Source organism: Dryobates pubescens, chromosome 12 (assembly GCF_014839835.1).
Source record: "Dryobates pubescens isolate bDryPub1 chromosome 12, bDryPub1.pri, whole genome shotgun sequence".
Classification (NCBI taxonomy): domain Eukaryota; kingdom Metazoa; phylum Chordata; class Aves; order Piciformes; family Picidae; genus Dryobates; species Dryobates pubescens.
The window spans coordinates 28934416-28957039 of record NC_071623.1 but is presented as its reverse complement, the minus strand read 5'-3'; the positions used below and the strand labels follow the sequence as shown (position 1 = coordinate 28957039).

The 22624-nt window shown below is 39.0% G+C and overlaps 1 protein-coding gene across 1 annotated transcript; it reads right to left on the bottom strand.

Moving 5' to 3' along the window:
• Positions 1–1327: 1327 nt before the first annotated feature.
• Positions 1328–21132, bottom strand: LIPI (lipase I). Its single transcript, XM_009899213.2, has 10 exons — positions 21078–21132; positions 17619–17995; positions 14924–15032; positions 13774–13875; positions 11198–11287; positions 9849–10016; positions 6750–6842; positions 4454–4565; positions 3910–4083; positions 1328–1737 (listed from the first exon to the last, which is right to left on the bottom strand). The coding sequence occupies exons 1-10, from the start codon at positions 21124–21126 to the stop codon at positions 1650–1652; spliced, it is 1362 nt and encodes a 453-aa protein (XP_009897515.2). The 5' UTR covers positions 21127–21132; the 3' UTR covers positions 1328–1649.
• Between the last annotated feature and the right edge of the window lie 1492 nt (positions 21133–22624).

Sequence of the window (22624 nt, the reverse complement as noted above, 5' to 3'; positions counted from 1 at the left end):
TGGCTGCTCCAGAGCTTTGCATATACTGACCAGCATGCTGGAGCTGCCTCTTGCAAATGAAACAATGAAGTTGTGTCTTGTCTTTCCTTCCATCTTCCTTCTCCCAGGCAGCCAGTACCAGAACAAGAGGACACAGTCTCAGGCTGCGCCAGGGGAGGTTTAGGCTGGATGTTAGGAAGAAGTTCTGTACAGAGAGAGTGATTGCCCATTGGAATGGGCTGCCTGGGGAGGTGATGGAGTCACCATCATTGGAGGTGTTCAGGAGGAGACTTGATGGGGTGCTTGGTGCCATGGTTTAGTTGTTTAGGTGGTGTTGGATGGGTTGATGGGTTGGACACAATGATCTTGAAGGTCTCTTCCAAGCTGTTTTTTTCTATTTCTATTTATTTCTATTTCTATTTCTATTTCTATTTCTATTTCTATTTCTATTTCTATTTCTATTTCTATTTCTATATTTCTATTTCTATTTCTTCTAAAGTGAGTTCCAAAAAAAATTTAACAATTCATGGGTTCTGAACACCCCACTCCACTGACATTCACATGAAATTAGTAAGTATGTTCAATCAAGCATTGCTGTCAAAACCATGGATAGCAGGGGCATAAGAATGAAAGGAAAAGGATAATAATAATAATAATAATAATAATAATAATAATAATAATAATAATAATAAACCAGGTGCATAAGAAACATTTATATGAGAAACCAGACTTAAATACATAAAACTACCTTAAAGAAGAAAAATGCATGCATCTGATCTTCAAACAGTACCATCAAGACAGTCATAGTCTGGCATTTGAAAACCTTTTTCTGAACTGGAGGAGAAAATTTTTATGTAGGGCTTATTCCTGCTCACATTGCAATAGGTGAAAAGCTGTCATCAATCTCAGCCTGAGCAGCAGCTCTAGTTTCCAGAGGCCCAAACAGAAATAGACTGAAAATGCATTTATTTCAAGTTGTTCTCTTCAGAACAGACTTCAGAATTACTTCATCTGAAACATCACTGTCCTGTTCATAGTTTTAATACCAAAAAAAACATAATCTGAATGGTTTCAGTAATGTTCACCTACAATGAGAATGAAGATAAGTGATTAAAATAGTAAGTTTACATATCTGCTCACAAATCTTGTTCCAGTTCTCAGACCAAGACATTATCAAAGGAGCAAATGTGAATTCATTTATGCAATGAACACAGCACAGCAAAACTGCTGTGTATTAGATCTATAGATCACAGGTACAGTGTATTAAATTCACTTAGTAGACAGATAATTTTGTTTCCATGTAGAAGCCATTACAAATGCTAAATAATTAAATATATGTATGACTTGACAAATACTGTGCCAGGATTATGCAGATAATTCATATTTAATTCAGTAGTTGCTCCACTGCTAGCAAATAATAATGAATAGACCACTGCATGTCCTCCACCATGATACATTTACTTTATTAACATTTCCCAAATACATGGATATCTGAACTTTTCAATTAATTTCACCCTCAGGCACTCAAAAGACAGTAATGCATATTACCAGATAGACTCTTGAAAATAAATCTAGCTTATCCCATTTCCTGTCTCAATGCAATCTTTATCCTGAGGAAGAATCAAAATGTCACTGCGGTAAGAGAAATTAAGTTAGTGGATGCTGTCTCTTCATGCACTCCTCTCTGGGCAAGGGATAGGTCTGAAGGTCAGTTCGACGTTCTCCATCAGTACAAAATCATATCTACACAGCTGCAGCCTACAAAAGTTGAAAAAGAAAAAGCAATGTGGGCAACCCAAAAAAAAAGCTAACATTAACAGAAAATCTTTCAGTATTTGAATTATTAAATCCCCAGTATTTGCCACCTCTAAGAGACAGCACTCAAGACAGGGAGAAATGACTTCTTACCAAAGCTTACACCCTATTTTACACATCACTACAGCAGTTTTGCTAGACTGTGAACAACAATCTGGATATCAGCTGAATGGTGCAAAGTGGCACGAGGAAGAAGTGTATCACATTAGTTTGAAATATGAAGATGCAATATTTCATCCATTAAACCTATTAATCTGCTCTCAAAGTAGTTGTTTGGAAATATGCCACAAAACCAGGTCAATTCCTGTTAAGACTGGCCCTGAATAATTTAGTTGGAGTTCCCTGGGTATGAAACTTTCTCTTGCTTTCGTTCCACTAAGGAAAGTAGAAAATCTTATCATAATATCTTCTAACAGCTGCACATGTAACAAGGTTTCATACAAAAGAGTCATTTGTTGACTAAACACTCAAAAAACTCAGACCTGCCTGATATTACAGGCCTTCTTTTTTATTAATCTTGTTCTTGTTTTGGTTAAAAAAACAAAGGCAGCTGGGCTAAGTATCTTTGAGACATTCACCTTCCCCATCAATTGAGTTGAGAAGAGAAGAGAAGAGAAGAGAAGAGACGAGACGAGACGAGACGAGACGAGAAGAGAAGAGAAGAGAAGAGAAGAGAAGAGAAGAGAAGAGAAGAGAAGAGAGAAGAGAAGAGAAAAGAGAGGAGAAGAGAAGAGAAGAGAAGAGAAGAGAAGAGAAGAGAAGAGAAGAGAAGAGAAGAGAAGAGAAGAGAAGAGAAGAGAAGAGAAGAGAAGAGAAGAGAAGAGAAGAGAAGAGAAGAGAAGAGAAGAGAAGAGAAGAGAATTAACTAGGTTGGAAAAGACCTTTGAGATCAAGTCCAACCTTTCACCCAACACCATCTAATCAACTAAACCATGGCAGAAGCTCCCCATCCAGTCTCTTCCTAAACACCTCCAGTGATGGTGACTCCACCACCTCCCTGGGCAGCACATTCCAATGGCAAATCACTCTTTCTGTGAAGAACTACTTCCTAACATCCGGCCTAAACCTCCCCTGGCACAGCTCGAGACTGTGTCCTCTTATGTGGCCATCAGTAAATATTATATAGTAGATTAATTTAACAAGGTTTTATAATTTGTACAAAGTATCATACCCAGTTCCTATTAGACTATTATCAGATACCAAAGCAGAAATCCTTAAATGTTATTTCTCATGTTAACTAAACATGCTGACCTAAAATTTCACAGAATCACAGAACATATCTGGTTGGAAGAGACTTCAAAGATCATCCAGGCTAATCTTCCACCCAGTACTGAAGGGTCAACATTAAACCATGTCCCTAAGCACCAGGTCCACATGCTGCTTGAACACCCAATGTATAGTTACATTATACCTATTCATTACTTATTTGATAACCATTATTAGCTTTTATTTAAAATTCTGACTGTGTTGAATCTGTCATTCATATGAAGCAAGTAAACCTAACAACTCTCAAATTAAGTACTCTAGCTACTGCTGGATATTTCTTACCTATTCCATGCAATACTATTTTCACAAGATGCAAATCATAGAATCATAGAATCAATAAGGTTGGAAAAGACCTGGAGCACCTCTGCTATGGGGACAGGCTGAGAGAGTTAGGGCTTTTCAGCCTGCAGAAAAGAAGGCTCCAGGGAGACCTTATAGCATCCTTCCAGTACCTGAAGGGGGCCTGTGGGAAAGCTGGGAAGGGACTTTTTACAAGAGTTTGTAGTGATAGGACGAGAGAGAATAGACTGAAGCTTGAGGAAGATAGATTTAGACTGGATATTAGGAAGAAATTCTTTAGAGTGAGAGTGGTGAGACACTGGAACAGGTTGCCCAAGAAGGTCATGGATATCCGCTCCCTGGAGGTGTTCAGTGTCAGGTTAGACAAGGCTGTGAGCAACCTGGGCTAGTGGAAGGTGTCTCTGCCCATGGCAGGGGGCTTGGAACTAGATGATCTTTAAGGTCCCTTCCAACCCAAACCATTCCATGAATCTATGAAATACACATTTCTGAGGAAAAATCCTGAGCAGTTTAGTTGATGCACAACTTTGGCCCATGAGAAGCACTTACCTTTCCGGATTATTAAGAGATTTCAGCCTCATCTGGAGAATTCTAAGCTTGTGTTTCGGGCCTATTAAAGTTTTTGTAGAAAAGGTCAACGATATTTTTGCTATTTTCTCAAGGTCACGGTAAAATCCACTTAGAATTTTGACTCTTTTGTATTGCTGAAATGTTGAAGCTTCACTGAGAAAAAAAAGATAAAATTATTTCTAGTCAGGGTTTTGTTAGCTGATCAATATTCATCATCTCTAAGCGTTAGTAGTAAGAGCAGAAGTCTTGTAAGATGCATTGACTCTGAGCTTTCAGAACAAGGACACCTAGCACTATATTCAAACCAGTATCATGCAAGGACACCAGGCAGAGTAAAGATCATTTTAGTGTAAGAAGCATTGCCTGTGACACTGAGGCATACCAGGAAAAGGAACTGTGACCAAGACTTTACAGCCCTATATACCTTTTAACTACAGGTTAACAAATATAGAACTTTAGGAAGCTCAGAAAATTAGTGCTATTTAAGTGATAAAAAAAGATTAAGAGACAAAGAAGGACATACCTATTCATCACTGATTCTACTGTGTTTCCATCATAATCTGTTATTTTAATATTAATGAAGCCTCTCCTAATGCTTTTATTCCAGGTAGTAATATCCAATAAGTAATTATACACTGGAAAAAAAAAGGAAATAGGAAATAATAAGATTACTTATACCCTGTTAAAAGTAGGCACGTGTTCATGATAGGAATAGTGGCATAGAATAGAATAGAATAGAATAGAATAGAATAGAATAGAATAGAATAGAATAGAATAGAATAGAATAGAATAGAATAGAATAGACCAGGTTGGAAAACACCTTTCAGATCATTGAGTCCAACTTATCATCCAACACCATCTAATCAACTAAACCATGGCAGAAGCTCCCCATCCAGTCTCTTCCTAAACACCTCCAGTGATGGTGACTCCACCACCTCCCTGGGCAGCACATTCCAATGGCAAATCACTCTTTCTGTGAAGAACTACTTCCTAACATCCAGCCTAAACCTCCCCTGGTGCAGCTTGAGACTGTGTCCTCTTGTTCTGGTGCTGGTTGCCTGGGAGAAGAGACCAGCCCCCACCTGGCTACAACCTCCCTTCAGGTAGTTGTAGAGTGCAATAAGGTCTCCCCTGAGCCTCCTCTTCTCCAGGCTAAGCAACCCCAGCTCCCTCAGCCTCTCCTCATAGGGCTTGTGCTCCAAACCTCTCACCAGCTTTGTTGCCCTTCTCTGGACACATTCCAGCAACTCAACATCTTTCTTTACATTACAAGCTCAAAGCAGGATAAGAAGGCTATTGACAAAAATTAGCTCCTATCAAATGGATACTTGAAGTTCTGTGTAATTAGTGTATTATTTCCTCCAGTTCTTACACTATAAAGCCTTTGCATTAGAAAGCTACCACCAAAATTATCATGAAGAGCTTGACCTGCCCAAGGGAAAAAAAAAACCAAACAAACAAACCACAAAATCCAGCCCTTCCTAGAACATTGAGGTTTTATCAAGCTCTGCAAAGAGGGCACATGTAGAAACACTGCTGCACTACCCACAAAAGCTACATGTCCAGAAAAGAGGTGAGGTATAGTGGCACGGAGAGAGTAGGAGCAGCGCTGGGACAACGTTTAGGTATAGGCAATGCAGGCAGTTAGCTCAGCAAGCAGGTTAAGTAGGTTACTCAGAGGATTAATCACATTACCTTCTATGTTTGATAGCATTCCTTCCTTTACTCCCTACTACCCCTCCTGCCCTAGAATGCTATACATAATCTTTGCAATCCTGAGAATTCCACCTGGATTTTTGAGGAATGCACGTATTTTAGTATGTGTGAAAGTGAAACAAAGCTTTATTTTTCTGCTGGAAGAATAATGAGGAGACAGACCTAGCAGCCTGTGCAGCCTTCAGAGCATGGAAGAGCAAAGCCCAGGCAGACAGAATTAGGGAAAGAGTGGTAGCATGTTTGGGTTGAGATGAAAAGCCACTTGGAATGGGAATTATTGTATGCAAACTCCATCACATCTTCATTAACTTTGTCTTGCAAGAAACAGTGGTGTAAGTAAGCAGATATTCAGTCACAAAACTTGTCAAAAGATGGAAAAAGGAATAATAGGAAAACTTAATTTCACTTGAATTCTCTGTTTCCATAACCTAAATCAAACAACCTTAAATATAATCAATTAGAAGAATGTGTTTACATTTGGTTGTGGTGATAAAGTCTCTTACTAAGACCCAAAATTGGATGAGAAATTAAAGTGGACCTGTATATGGGCAGATACATATGTAAACTCTTGCAGCTAAAGCCCATGCCATAAGAATTCAGTCCCATAGACTATAGCCCTGAAACAGATAAGTTTTTCCTCCACTGTTCTACTCCTAGGGAGATGGGGACTTTTGAAAGCTGGAGTGGTTTTAGTTGATTATGGGGTGCTCTCTTCTTGGGGTGGTTCAGAGAGATGCCTCTTTTTTATTCCCCACTCAGGGCAGTCTTACTATCTGAAAATGGCAGCAACGATCCTATCTAAGCAGCCTCTCTCAGTCTAGCTCTTTCCCTGGTTCTCATTTTCTGGCTTTCTTTTTCCTCTTGGCAGTCTATTTCATTACTTCTAAAGTCCCATTTCCTTCTCAGTTCATATATTGCTTACTTTTCTGCCACAATCATTCTTCTTCTGTGAACTGCCACTTAGCTCATTGCTTATTACACCATTTTATACATCACCTAACAATAACATTCTACTTTTAACATGCTTTCACTCCATATCAGGTAACAAATAACAGCCATAATATTTCATAAAGAGTTTGTTATGTATATATTCAGTCACTCACTGCAGAATGGGTCTTGGTCCGTGGTATCAAAATAAGCTTTTGTTGGTGAAGACTTTGGGATTAATAGTTTTTTCCATCTATCAGCATAATAACCTGAAACCCAAAGTTTAAATACTTCATTTCAGTCATTTAGTAAAATCAAGATACACATATCACTACACATAAGAAATTTACCCAAAGTGACAGGTATGGCTTCAATTTGCTTAAATAGCCTCACATAAAAGAAAATTGACATGGAAGATGCAGGAATCCCCTGGGTGTAATAGAATTTAATATACAAGTATTTCATTGTTCTAATATATTAGCCTGACTAAAATTGGCATAATGAAATAGTTGAAATCTGTTTAGTGCAGAGCACTAACTCCAAAGAATAGTGTTTATGAATTGCTGGAGAGGTAATAAAAAGAAGCCTAAAATCTAGCCCACATATTTGCAGAGAACAGTTACAGAACAGCTTCACATTAGGCAAAATTTCTGCCTTTCTTTTTTACATCTCTAGAATATACCTTTTAAAACCCCTTAACATAGAATTGTTAAATCTTTTAAACCCCCTTAATGTGTAATTGTTACTATTATTTAATGAAATGTTAGAGCATCTGTAGTGACCAGTTACAAAACAGCTTCACATTAGGCAAAATTTCTGCCTTTCTTTTTTACGTCTCTAGAATATATCATTATAAACCCCTTAACATAGAATTGTTAAATCTTTTAAGACCCCTTAATGTATAATTGTTACTATTATTTAATGCAATATTAGAGAATCTGTAAACCTCCTAAGTTTATAGATGTAATGTAGAAAGAACTTTGGTTGCTATAATTCTATGCTTCTTGTCTTTGGATCTTGGTAACAGTCCATGTTTCTATTCTCTCCCTCCTGGCTTTTTTTACCTAGACTGAAGAATGAAGGTAAATTCCAGAGTGCAAAGCTGTCACCACAAGGCAGCAAGCAGGAAAGCTTACAGCAGGAAGGATGCTTTTTCTCCTCTCAGTTCCCAAATTCAGCTGCCTGCCATAGGTTTTATGGCAAATTAAAAATACATTTTAAAAAGTGACAGCTGACTGGTCAAATATTTCTCCTTATTTCCCCACTGCTAGCTTTGGCATTTTGTGTAAGTGCATAAGACAAGGCTAACAAATAGGCTGGGGATGTCTCAAGAGTCTTCTTGCCTCACTTTAAGGCCCTGTTACAGGTTTGGTTTATTATAAAATAGCATGGATATGTTTATCTATGCTTTTTTCTCAGTCCTGGTCTAACTAGTATAGGCAGTAATAATATGAAGATGTAACATATAATAATATAAAGGTGTAAAAAAAAAAAAGACAAGATGCAAATGGAAAGTTAACTTCTCATTACATTTATTTTATATATTTTAAAATTTCATTCTTAGGTAAATCCTTCCAACTAGGAAATGCTCACACTATTGCAGCCCTTTTCAAACTGTCCCTTAGATCCTCTCTAAAAGCAATAAAATCCCAAATGACCAAAAAGCCACCCAAATAAAAGCTTGATTCCAAACAATGTGTCAGAGAATCCATGAAGTTGCTATAAACATTATTACTCTTAAATTAAATCTACAGATACTCCAGGGAAGATAACACACTGTGAAAGAATGAAGTGATGAACTAAGCAGAAGCAATTTTTCTATGGAAAGGAAATACATTGTGAGTCCATTTCAAACTGGATCACAAGATGTTAGGGGTTGGAAGGGACCTCCAGAGATTGAATCCAACCCCCCCTGCCAGACCAGGACCATAGAATCTAGTGCAGGTTGCATATGAATGCATCCAGATGGGTCTTGAAACTCTCCAGAGGAGACTCCACAACCTCTGGGAAGGCTGTTCCAGTACTCTGTGACCCTCACAGCTAAGAATCTCCTCCTCATGCTGAGGTGCAACCTCCTGTGCTGTAGTTTATATCCATTGCCCCCTGCCCTATCATAGGGTGCAAGTGAGAAGAGCCTGTGCTCTCCCTCTTAACACCCAGCCCTCAGATATTTATAAACTTTTATTAGGTCCCATCCCAGTCTTCTCTTCTCCAGACTAGAAAGCCTCAAGTCTGTCAGCCTCTCCTCATAGGGCACATGCTCCAGTCCCTTAATCATCCTCGTAGACCTCCCTTGGACTCTCTCCAGCAGATCCCTGTCCCTCCTGAACTGGGGAGCCCAGAACTGGATGCAATACTCCAGGTGAGGTCTCACTAGGGCAGAGGAGAGGGGGAGGAGAACCTCCCTCGATCTGCTGGACACACTCCTCTTAATGCAGCTCAGGATCCCATTGGCCCTCTTGGCCACAAGGGCACATTGCTGTCCCATGGAAAACTTCTTGTCCACCAGGACTCCCAGGTCCTTCTTCACAGGGCTGCTCTCTAGCAGATCACCTCCTAACTCGTACTGGTGCAGTTTATTATTCCTTCCCAGATGAAGGACTCTGCATTTATCCTTTCTTGAACCCTCATTAGGTTCCTCTCTGCCCAGCTCTCCAGTTTGTCCAAGCCTTGATGAATAGCTGCACAGCTTCCAGGTGTCTCAACCAAACCTCCCAGTTTGGTATCCTCAGCAAGCTTGCTGAGAAGACTCTCTGTCCCCTCATCAATATCATTGATGAAGATGCTGAACAGGACTGGGCCCAGCACTGATCCCTGGGGGACTAGTTACAGGTCTCCAGCTGGACTTGGCACCACTGACCATCATTCTTTGGACTCTATTTTGTAACCAGTTCCTAATCCACCTCACTGTTTGTTCTTCTATCCCACACTTCCTGAGCTTGTCCACAAGGATGTTATGAGACAGTGCCAAAAGCCTTACTAAGGTCAAGGTAGACTACATCCACTGGTCTCCCTGAAAAGGCATAATGATCTCCCTGGAAATTATAATGATCAAAGATTAAGAACTTCCAGCACCTGTGTCTCACAGAGGTAACTATACAGCAGACAAAGCCATAAACTTTACATGATTTTAAACAGCATGCAGCTCTGCACAGGATCAGTCTCTACAGATCCCTTAACATGATACTACGGATTTCTGGAGTAGGCCCAGAAAGAGCTAGTATGGATCTCCCATAAAATTTCACCCAGCCCAGAGCAGACAACATAATGCTTACCCAGTACTGGACAGGACATTGGCTGGAAAGCTTCACAATCAACACACTTCCCTCTCTTGTAATCCAAGTAAGAGTCACAAGGATATGTTATTATGTCGCACTTTCTTTTTAAAGATGATAAGAACAGGAAGACAGATCTTTGGTGGTCACACTTAAAATACTGAAGTCCTTCAGGAGAGAAAAAACAAAATGCAGATAGGATGTGTCATAATTTTCCTTCATGAAAGAAAAGGTGTTATCAAAGTGATCCCACTTCTCTGAGGCACTCCTAGTTCGCTGTGCTTTTATTCTCTGGTTAGTTGACCAAGTGTAAATAATGTATGGACACACACAAGAAGATGAAATTCCAGATTATTTACAATATTGCAGGTACAGAGAAAAATCTATGGAGTCATATTTCAGAAACAGTCTAGTAAGTCCTATTGAATTTACAGAATTTATTACAAAGCATGAATCTGAGCTAAAATATGCCCTGTATGCAGTGCAGAATGATAAGTAGAAAAATTACCATAAGGAATACTTCAGTAATTCTTCTCTTTAGTTTTTTTTTCAGTAATAAATTACTTCCTCTCTTAGTAAAAGAAAACACTATGAGAATTGTACAGATGGAGAGGATCCTGTGTTTTAAGGGATTCTCCCATACTCACAGACAGAAGCACTATGCTTCTGCAGCAGGTCTAATCCATAGCATCACTGTGCAGAATAATAATAGAAATACAGACAAACATACACATGTCCAAAAAGAGTGGGGAAAAAAACAAAAACTAAAACAAAAAAACCAACCCAACAACAAAAAGCATGGGTAGCAACATTGCCTAAGATTCATGGAGGCTGAAATAAGAACAATTCTGCAGCAAAACATCACATCATAAAACCTTTTTCATCCTAGAGCCTCAAAGAATTGTCCAAAACCTAGAATTAACCAAGTTGGAAAAGACTTTTGAGATCATTAAGTCCAACTTATCACCCAACACTATCTAATCAACTAAACCATGACACCAAGTGCCTCATCCAGTCTCTTCCTAAAGAGACTTCCAGTGATGGTGACTCCACCACCTCCCTGGGGCAGCACATTCCAATGACCAATCACTCTTTCTGGGAAGAACTTCTTCCTAACATCCAGCCTAAACCTCCCCTGGTGCAGCTTGAGACTGTGACCTCTTGTTCTGGTGCTGGTTGCCTGGGAGAAGAGACCAACCCCCACCTGGCTACTACCTCCCTTCAGGTAGTTGTAGAGAGCAATAAGTTCTCCTCTGAGCCTCCTCTTCTCCAGTGTCCACTGAATTCAGTGAAACTTTCTTATTTGATCTCAAACTCTTTTCTCATTAGTTCAACACAATTTTATTTACCACCAAATAGTGTTCGTGGACAGCCAGGCTGATCTGTTCCTCCATTTGGATAGAAATCAATGGTTCCTAAAGGTTTCTTGAAACCTAGTGCTAAAACAAAAATATCATGAATGAAGAAAAAATAATCAAAAAACCCCCAAAACAACCCAGAATTATCTAGTCAATTATTTATCATTACATTAATTTTAAAATCACACAGAGGTCTTAAAGATGTTTTTTGCAATGATGCTGTTCTTTTGTTCTGTATATAGAAGTCATGTTATGATTTAAAAATTCATGGGTTTTTTCTTTTTAAGGAAATTATGCACATGTAGAATGGAATGGAATGGAATGGAATGGAATGGAATGGAATGGAATGGAATGGAATGGAATGGAATGGAATGGAATGGAATAGAATAGAATAGAATAGAATAGAATAGAATAGAATAGAATAGAATAGAATAGAATAGGACCAGGTTGTAAGAGACCTTCAAGATCATTGTGTCCAACCCATCAACCAATCCAATTCACCTAAACAACTAAACCATGGCACCAAGCACCCCACCAAGTCTCCTATACACATTTATACACATTTGTGTGAGATTTCTACAGCCACAAAACAAATATGAAAGAACAGAAAACAACTATTCAGGAATAGAATAGAATAGAATAGAATAGAATAGAATAGAATAGAATAGAATAGAATAGAATAGAATAGAATAGAATAGAATAGAATAGGACCAGGTTGTAAGAGACCTTCAAGATCATTGCATCCAACCCATCAACCAATCCAACTCACCTAAACAACTAAACCATGGCACCAAGCACCCCACCAAGTCTCCTATACACATTTATACACATTTGTGTGAGATTTCTACAGCCACAAAACAAATATGAAAGAACAGAAATTATATTACTATTCAGGAAAAGAATAGAATAGAATAGAATAGAACAGAACAGAACAGGTTGGAAGAGACCTTCAAGATCATTGCGTCCAACCTATCACCCAATGTAGCTGAGATGTTATTTGCACAAGGAAAGGTATGAAATTCTTGCTCTCTCCAGCAATGAAAATTCTTTCCCAATGTAATTTTCACTGGAGTAAGATTTCTCCATTTTTTTTTTTGCACAAGACATTGGATTCTGAGCAACACTAATAGAAGCAGTGTATTTCAAAGCAGAAAAATCTGCATTGTTCCTACAAAAGGACATAAGGAAGACTTAGCCTAACCTGTCCTGCCTTCCTTTTCACCCCACATTATCTTTACTTGCGTGATTGGAGCATTACAAAAAATGGTCTTTTACAGCTTCACATATAAACTTGTGTATTTAAATGCTTACATTTTTATTATTATTAAAGAAACTGACATGAAACTACACAAATAATGGGACCAATGGGGCAGGTTCGAAAGTTTTACTTAAGGTTTTGAGAAAAAAATGGGTGAAGCAGACTGCATGGATGAAGCAGGCTTTACAATGTTTTTCATTGTAACCTTACATTAATATGATTTAGAATTTTAAGCAGTGGGTCTGTGGTGTACTAATGTGATATAGCTGAGACTGACTGTCTGAGAAGAGACTAATTCAGTGATAATCACATGCTTACAACCTCTGCTCATACACGCTAGCACAGCAAAAGGATGTTTATGCTAAAATATTTTGCAAACAGCAGTGTAATAAATTAATGCAATAGACATGTTTATTCAGTGTGCAGGCTTTGGGTTTTTTCCACATGCAGAAGGGATAAACCACATCAAACAAGACATAAATGACAGTGGTGTAGTCACTACTTTTGTATGACACTAAATGGACTCACAACTATATGGTTGTCTACACGTTTTCAGTTGGCTATTATATGTAAATGTTGTTTCAATATTTTCAGATTCAGATTATGAAACCTCACTCACTCAGTCTCAGAACTGAACAAAACAGCCCATCATTGCTTCAATCATTACAAAAGTGGAGTTTCAGTTTCTTGATGAACAGGAGTTAGAATAGAATAGAATAGAATAGAATAGAATAGAATAGAATAGAATAGAATAGAATAGAATAGAATAGAATAGAATAAACCAGGTTGGAAGAGACCTTCGAGATCATCATGTCCAACCTATCATCCAACACTACCCAATCAACTAAACCATGGAACCAAGCATCCTGTCAAGCCTCGCCCTGAACACCCCCAGCGACGGCGACCCCACCACCTCCTCAGGCAGTCCATTCCAATGGGCAATCACTCTCTCTGTGTAAAACTTCCTCCTAACCTCCAGCCTAAACCTCCCCTGACGCAGCCTGAGACTGTGTCCTCTTGTTCTGGTACTGGTTGCCTGGGAGAAGAGACCAACCTCCGCCTCACTACAACCTCCCTTCAGGTAGTTGTAGAGAGCAGTAAGGTCACCCCTGAGTCTCCTCCTCTCCAGGGTTATAACATACAGTATGGTTTCAAAAGTACAGACGTTGTACCACAGCACAGAAATCCATCCATTAACACAGAATATATTTCAGCAACGTTTGGATATTACTGAAATATCTTATCCCTTTGCTTTTGCTTTCCTGCCTTTCATCAGATTGAATCAGGGAAGTAAATGCTATGGCATTACCATCAGTATCTGAATGGATTACATCAACAAATTGGGCGTCAGTACAATCCAGTCTTCTCTCTGGTGGTTCTCGTGTGAACGAAGGGCCTGCTGGATCAAGACCTAGATGAAAATAATACTAGCATTACAAACCCTGAGGGGTCTGTTCCTGTAAGTATACACAAGGCCAACATTATCCACGAAAAACTCTTCATTTTCCTGGGAAAATAATAAAAACAAAACCCAGCACAATTTTTCTCAAGTTTTCTGTCTTCAACTCGCTAAGCAAAGCCTGAGGTCCCACCACAAGACTGGTCAAGCCAGATCTTTGAATTTCAATCTCTCCCTAATTAGTTGTGCTCATCTCCTTGCTCTTCAGATGAATTATAAGCAAACAGCATTAGGGATCAAACGAAGACAATTAATTTTGCCCTTTTCCCCAGAAAATGTCATACTTATTATGTACTTTGTAAAAACAAAATGCACAATATAGCTACTCTTGCCACCAGAACACAAGATGAAGACAAGGACGGAGACAATGTCAAACATGCCTCCATCATTTTAACAGCTGGTGATGAAATTACTTACAGAAAACCAATTGTTACATACAACTAAGTGAAATACTAGGTTTTGACCATGTTTTTCTCTGAAAGAAATCTGGGGTCTAATTCCCCTTCTTATGACTGGCTCCTGGCTCCTTTTATATTTTGGGGGGAAAAAATGCTTAAGTGCTCTGAAAAGAGGGTTTGGAGCTGCTGTTTTCAAGGATAGGTAACAGCCCCTTTCAGCCTGATAAAAGTTTCCTTTTCAAATCCTAAGCACTATCAGGATTGAATAGCCTCTTCTCCCCTTAGCACCTTTTCTGATCATTACCTTAGTCCGCTGCCTTCTTAACATGCTAGCTGCAGTGAGTTTTGCTCTTTCAACCTGGAGCCTGTGCACCCATATTACCACTCTGGATTCTAGCATCTAAGAGTTACTCCCAAGCATCACGTGACCCCAGCCCTAAAAGATGTACCCACACAAGGGTACTGCAATTTTCACTATGTGCAGTACTCCATGGATGACAATGCTGAAAATGAAACCAGTACGAGATTTACAGTACCCACACCAGGGTTACACATCTGATTTAAGTTCCCTGCAACAGGTAGTCCAACGTTAAAAGCCTTACCTGTAATTCTGCCAAGTCTGCCATTATACTTTTGGCCAACAAAACCAGCTATATGAGCTCCAAGACTAACACCAATCATATACATGGTGTCAAGAGAAGCTCCATCTACCTGTCAGGGAGAAAAAGAAGCAGAATCACAATGACACGGTTAACTAAACAGACCTCTGAAGACTGATTTAGCTTTCACTTTTTGTTAGTACTCTAAGTTATATAGAATCATAGAATCAATAAGGTTGGAAAAGACCTCAAAGATCATCAAGTCCAACCTGTCACCCGAGACCTCATGACCACTAAACCATGGCACCAAGTGCCATGTCCAATTCCCCACATCTCTAACTCTCTAGCTGTAAAATCAAATGGAAATTACAAAACTGTTTTCAGTTTGCCATACTGTATATAGTTAAGCAGTCTAGTAATTATGAAATTCTTTTACTAGAAAAATGTAATAAGGAAGTTGAGTCACGTTTCTTCTGAACTCTCACACTAGTTAGAAAACACAGGAGGGAAGAGGAAGACATTTACCAGATACAAGAAAGATGAACCAAAACTATAAACAAGGTGGGGGGGGAGGGTGGGGGGGAAATCAACTCCTGCCTTATCCTTCCAAAAAAGTAAATTAAAAATATAATACCATTAACAAAGACTTATGTCACAGAGCAACTGAATAATGGTGCCAAATGTACACCTGCAGGAAAAGTTGACCATGAAGTAGAATTAGATAATCTTAAGATGCCCATTCTACAAAGCAGCCAGTACTTTAAAAAAGCAGACAATAAAAGCTACTGAAGAACTTTTGAAATATTATCAGCAGATAGATATGTGAACCTGGCATAATAATGTCTCACAATGAATTAACAAAGCTCTCACAACAACTCGCAAGTATGAAACTGATAGCTTTGTGACACAACATACCGCCCCCCACCACCACTTTGATGACTTGCACATTGGGATTCAACAAGTCTGGCCCGAGCATACCTTGTTAGTCATTGCTTTGTCAGGCTGATGTGTAACCAGCAATTAATCCAAAATCTGCCACAAGTAATCTACACCTTTTTAGCCCTTGTTCTTATAGTTGTATTTTATTTTTCTATTATGCAATAATACAGTTACTGTCATAACTACAAATTACCACTATATGTAGTCCTAGAGAGCAGGATAGGCTGTGAAAGAATTGAAAGCCTTTCTCAAAATGCTGAATTTTTTAACTTCAGTTCCACATGAATATTTTCTTACTGCACAGCATTCAAAATTTCTGAGACTGGCTGTCAAACAGAAGAAAAAAAATGAAGCAATGGTGATGTTTTTTAACTGGAGAAGAGGAGATTTAGGTAGCACATAAGGAAGAAGTTCTTTACAATGAGAGAGGTAAAATGCTGGAATAGGTTGCCCAGGGATGTGGTCGAGGCCCTGTCACTGGAGACTCAGTGTGGCCCTGGGTAGCCTGATTTAGCTGGAGGTGTCCCTGGTCACTGCAGGGGTTTTGGACAAGATGACCTTTGGTGGTCCCTTCCAGCCCAGTGCAATCTGTGAATGTGTGATAAATCCAACAGTGGCATAAATGAGATGATAACATGTTCTGTTCATTTGATTAAGCAATAAACTTAAAGCCCAGTTAAGACCACTGGCATCAATAATTACTTCAGCAACTCCCTCTAGATTCAAGAAGTTCATACTATTTTGGAACAAATATTTATATGTTAATTATTTCTTTTTAATATAAAACTTTATAGTAGTTTAATAATGAAAAGAATAGCATAATATTTTTGTAAAACTTCAATGCTGCATACTATTTGAACATCTCTCATTTCACCTCCCCACTGGTGAAATCACTCTTTCCACAGACCTAAAACCTCCAGCTGCCTGAAGAAATCAAATACTTCAGTGAAAAGAAAATAAGTGGAGGTAAAGATATGTGGTAATAGCTCAGCACTGGTTAGGCCACACCTTGAGTACTGTATGTAGTTCTGGGCCTCTCAATTTAAGGACACTGAGACTCTTGAACATCTCCAGAGAAGGGCAAGGAGGCTGGGGAGAGGCCTCGAGCATAAGCCCTATGAGGAGAGGCTGAGGGAGCTGGGGTTGTTTAGCCTGGAGAAGAGGAGGCTCAGGGGAGACCTTATTGCTGTCTACAACTACCTGAAGGGAGGTTGTAGCCAGGAGGGGGCTGGTCTCTTCTCCCAGGCAATCAACATCAGACAAGAGGACACAGTCTCAAACTGCTCCAGAAGTTTAGGCTTGAGGTGAGGAGAAAGTTCTTCACAGAGTTATTAGCCATTGAAATGTGCTGCCCAGGGAGGTGGTGGAGTCACCATCCCTGGAGGTGTTCAAGAGAGGATTGGATGTGGCACTTGGTGCCATGGTCTAGTCATGAGGTCTGTGGTGACAGATTGGACTCGATGATCTTTGAGGTCTCTTCCAACCTTGGTGATACTGTGATACTGTGATACTTGGTGCCATGGTTTAGTAGTCATGAGGTCTTGGGTGACAGGTTGGACTTGATGACCTTGGAAGTCTTTTCCAACCTTATTGGTTCTATGATTCTATGACTCTAACTGCATACAAAGTTAGTAAATACTATGGTTAATAAATGCCATTTGCTATGGTTCACTGGGCTTCTCTTTAGGCATATTCAAATATCCATTCCCAAACTATGCTACTCAAACTTATTCAAAAGAGATGCAACCCTCTGCCTTACCAGCATTTGGTCAATATATTTCTTCAGTATTTCTGCAACTTTTCTGCAGTTTTCAACAGCAGTTATATAATTCACCGTTGTAGCACCACGATTCCAATCGACTATAATGAGATTAATATCCTCTGAGGACAGTAAAAGCTCTTTCATGTCATCTAGCCATGCTGGTGGAGATCCTGTTGGTCTGAAGCCATGAATAACAAAGACCATTTTCTTGGAGGTATTAAGGTATTCGGATGCAGTGACATTGTTTTCAATGAGTCTCTCAGAACAATCTGGATTTGTCCTTGTGTATAGCAGTAGCTGGACTCGGAGTTCTGTTCCAGACAAGGCATTGCCTATATTAAGATCTGTAAATTCAGGACATTTTTTCTCCTCATCTGAAAAACAAAAAAACGTCACATTTGCAGTTTTGGGCCTTACTGTTGTAGCAATAAGAAACAATTGCTTGACAATATGAGAAGAGCCAGAACCCTTTCCTAGCTTTGGATCACCTAAAGATACCACTACCAAGAAAGAAAGGAAGAAATAAAGGATCCTGGTGCAAGTTTGATTAAAAAAAAAGAACCTGTAAGGTCAATGTACATAATGGTATAGAATAAAATCGTAGTACTTAGCATTTCTGCACTCAGTTATAGTATACAAGGTTAAGACACACAAGGTTAAGACACAGACCAGTGAGGATCAACAAAAGGATGCAGATTTTCAAAAGAATCTAAAAAGACTTAATTTCCCCATTGTGTGCTTATCAGTGTCAAAAGTGAACACTGTAAAAAGCATCCTTTGTCTGCTGAGGTCACATCATGTAGATTCTGGACACAATGCCAGTGCCTGTCAAAGTTCTTCCATATGGCCCCTTCACCTTCACTGTGGTGTTAGCTGACTTATGGCCAAAGAAATGAGTCAATCTCTTGACTTCTAGTGGGCTACGCTACTTTATACAAGGCTTTTGTCTAATATTTGATGGCATCTTTCTCAATTTTCCTGCAATGAACACCTTTACACAAGAGTCAGTTAACTTCTAGAAAGCAAAAGTAGGAAGAGAAGTAGCAAATACTCAGTTCCTTAAAAAGTATCCTGAATTTCTCAGAGTATTTGAGTCACAGAAGAGGAAGCTTGAGCTTTTCTCCTTTTCCCATAAAGCAGTTAGCAGGCAGACCCGCATCTTTCACACGAGGGAGCTGGGGTTGCTTAGCCTGGAGAAGAGGAGGTTCAGAGGAGACCTGCAACTACCTGAAGGGAGGCTGTAGACAGGTGGGGGCTGGTCTCTTCTCCCAGGCAACCAGAACAAGAAAAAGAGGACACAGTCTCAAGCTGCACCAGAGGAGGTTTAGGCTGGATGCTAGGAAGAAATTCTTCATAGGAAGAGTGATTGGCCATTGGAATGGGCTGCCTAGGGAGGTGGTGGAGTTGCCATCACCGGAGGTGTTTAAGAAGAGACTTGATGGGGTGCTTAGTGCCATTGTTTAGCTGATTAGATAGTGTTGGGTGATGGGTTGGATTTGACGATCTCGAAGGTCTCTTCCAACCTGGTCTGGTCTGGTCTGGTCTATTCTATTCTATTCTATTCTATTCTATCCTATTCTATTAGCATAACTGAGATGGACAGAGATCCCTCAATGGTTTATAAGGCTGTGAAGGATGAGTGCAGGGAGACTACAAAGTATCTGAAAAATGTATTTGATACTACAGAGTAGATCTAAACAAGGCTAAACAATGTGAATTACAGCACTTGATACAGTAACCACACTTAGGAAATTAGACCAATCGCCTCCATGCCAAACCACAAATCTACAATGATGAGACCAGTCACATCTGGACTTGCCATTACAAAAAATAATGGATATTGCTGAAATGGAGCATGGTTAAAGTTCAAGAGTATTAAAAATTGCCTGAAACTTCCTGTCTCAAATTGTCCAGATGAAAGTTTCGTGCCTGTCATCACCTTATGACAACAGCTACAATTACTGTGTGTGGGAAAAGTTAGAACTACCTGTATTTCCAAATAAATAGCCCTGTTCTCCTCATTTAGACACTGAATAATTTAAATAACTTTTACTGATGTTGCTAGAAAGGTTATTAGCTAACTAACAATAGAGAAAGTCACCTCAGTGTCATTGCTGAGAGTTATCCAATAAAAAGTTCTTAAATTAAGAGATGTTCAGCTGCAGCTGCCTTGAACTTAGTGAAAATAATATTTGAGAAACTGGTAAAATGTCAGACATGTGGCATGATACTACAACGTTAATAGAATGTAACACATTTAATCTAATTAATGATACATGGCAGTGCAAGAAGAATAGAGGTTCTATTACACAAATGTCATATACAAAGCTAAATGATAATGAACAGGCACTTGATTACCTTTTTGCTATTCAGATTCAAAGCTTCATTTTTGCCTAATATTGGTTCTTAAACCCATTTAATCACTGATCCTTATATGTCAGCTCCTACCTATCTAACATACAAAACACTCATGCCGAAATATTTTTGAAGTGTTCCTCCATAGGCATTTAAATCTTCTGATTTCTTACAATTTGACACATAGAAATAAGAATTAATTCTTCTAAAGCCAGTGGAATGACAGCGACAGAAACCAGAGAAACAGTCTGGCAGCCAGTAAATTTCACAGGGAAACAACTTGTTTACTTATGCCTGTGAAAGGATAGCTGTTATTCTTCGAAAAGTAAATAGAGGGGGAAAAAGAAAAGATTATGTCTTTACTCTGGAATTAGGTAAGTACTACAAACAGATTTATAGAGTTAATACTTTGAATTGTTTAGCAAGGAGTCATCAAGGGTATTTCAAACTCTTATTGCTGTCTGATTACTGGAAGCAATTCCCAGGTGCCCTTTGTGCATACTTGTGGGAGTGCAGACATAAACTTTTCTGCACAGTCTGAACACACAGGCATTGGGCAGTTACATCAGACAGTTTCACCCAGCTAACACACCATTTTAGTTTTCCTGTGTATGTTTGTAAACATTTAAAGTATCTTCTCTGGTTGAAAAGAGGAAAGACTTCAGTGGACACTGACTTATTTCTAACTACATTTTGCCATTTAAAGCACAACGCGCAACTTGAAAACCTCTCAACCTACCAAATCAGCAATATACAATGAACTTATGCAAAGTTAGCACTATGTCACAACCACTTCTTTACTTTGTACAAAGTGCACATTCCTGCCCGTGTCTCTGTGCAAAGTACAGCCAGAGATAACGTATCAGGATTTGTTCTATTTACTTTAGAATGAAAACTTACAGCTCCTTTTCAAAGCGATCAAATTCTTTTGTTCAGTCATCTGCTCCATTAGGCATAATTCACAATTTCTGATCTTTTGACTAATTTCAGTGAAAGAATAATTAGTTTGTATGCTTGGGGAGGGGAAAAAAAAAAAAAAAAAAAAAGAGAAAGAGGGAAAAAAAAAGACTACATCAGAAAATAAAAGCTAATAGCTCTTACCTGACCTCACCCAGTATATCAAACAGATGAAGAGACAGAATCTCAGCATGTGGAGATGCAGAAGAACAATATGAAATATCCACAGACAAGTGGTAGATCTAATGCTTTCCTATAGTATGCTAGATTTCTAACCTAACTGAATGCTACCAATGAATTAAGTGACATGTAGAGTAGGAAGTGGAAAGCAAAGCTGTATTCAAGCTTCTGCATTTCAAGACTCCTCCTATTGAATGACTTCAGTAGGTAGGGTGGTTACTGGTCTTTAAGGGTTGGGACTGTTTTTAACCTATTTACCTCAGAGGATTTACACGTAAGCAGTGTTGTTTATTACTGGTAACTCTGCTATATGCATAGAATTTAGGAAGCAGAGTAACTAAAGCTACATCACATTAGAAATGCACTGTGTGTCTTTTTATGTCTGTCATTCAAATGCAATTAGAAGCACTGAGGTGGGCAAATAAAACACCCATTAGACCAAGTTCTTCTGTAAGAACTTATAAATAATTCTGAGAACCGCATCTCCATAACTGTTTTTTTCCCCACAAAATTATTACCTTCTGAGCTTTTTATGATGAGTCATTTTCAAATCTAAATCCAGAGGTCTCTGAAAGCATTTATTTGGGAGAGAGGAAGAGCTTAGAACCCTCCCAGAGCCAGCTAACTGCAATGTTCAGGTGAGACCTGTGGATGCTCAGCTTGCCAATATCTGACCACCAGTTATTTCCACTGCAGGAGAAAGAAAACCAAACCATTCAAATATGAAGCAGACACATCCCAGAACTTTTTTTTCTTGGGTTTTTTTTTTTTGCATAGTGTATCCTTCACAGTGCTTTTAAATGTAAGGTCTAGGTCTCCTTTTCCATTCACAGCAGTTAAGGGTGTGTATGTGTGTGTGTGTTTCATTATTTACTGGTTTCATGATGATGAGCAGCTCAGCAAAGTTGCCCTATACAAGCTCCTGCAGCAGACAGCTTTTAGGAAATCTTTTCAAAGACTTTTCCCTTTTGATTGCAGCCACAAGGAAGACTCACAGCATGTCCACTCATAGGAAAATCTATTCAACTTAACCAGTGACCTTTTACTGATTTTTAACTTTCATTTCTCACATGTCTCAGTAAAGTTCACTAAGACAGCACTTGTTATTCTTTTGAATTCCTCCTCCAACTCAAATCTTTGGCACTTTGCCCAAGTATTATTATAAAAGCACAACTCTACTGACATGACATGTTACTTAGAACAAGTAAAAGTATCGTGTCAACTTGGCTCTTTCTTCTCTCTAATTTTTAATGTAGGTTATTGTTAGAGCAAAAGCTTAGAGCACCCAAGCAACCACCAGTTGGGCAGCCTCAGCATGCACTGAGTGTGCAGTACACATTTGTATACTGATTAGTGCACAGAGAGCTCAATGCCACTGTAATCGAACCAGCAATAGCCCTAGCAAAACATCTGCCATGCTTATCCAAGATCTAATCACATGATCTTAGAGAAAATATTACATATGTACCTTTACATATACCTAATGCCACTAGTGAAAAAATTGCTAACAC

Bases quoted from the DNA above. Each gene is read 5' to 3' on its own strand.
- LIPI (XM_009899213.2), bottom strand. From the start codon at position 21,126: ATGCTGAGATTCTGTCTCTTCATCTGTTTGATATACTGGGTGAGGTCA. The intron at 11,288-13,773 runs GTAATGCCATAG...TTTTTGTTTTAG, and splicing joins AATCCATTCAGATACTGATG to CACTAGGTTTCAAGAAACCT. The intron at 4,084-4,453 runs GTATGTCCTTCT...TTTTTTTCTCAG, and splicing joins GTAGAATCAGTGATGAATAG to TGAAGCTTCAACATTTCAGC.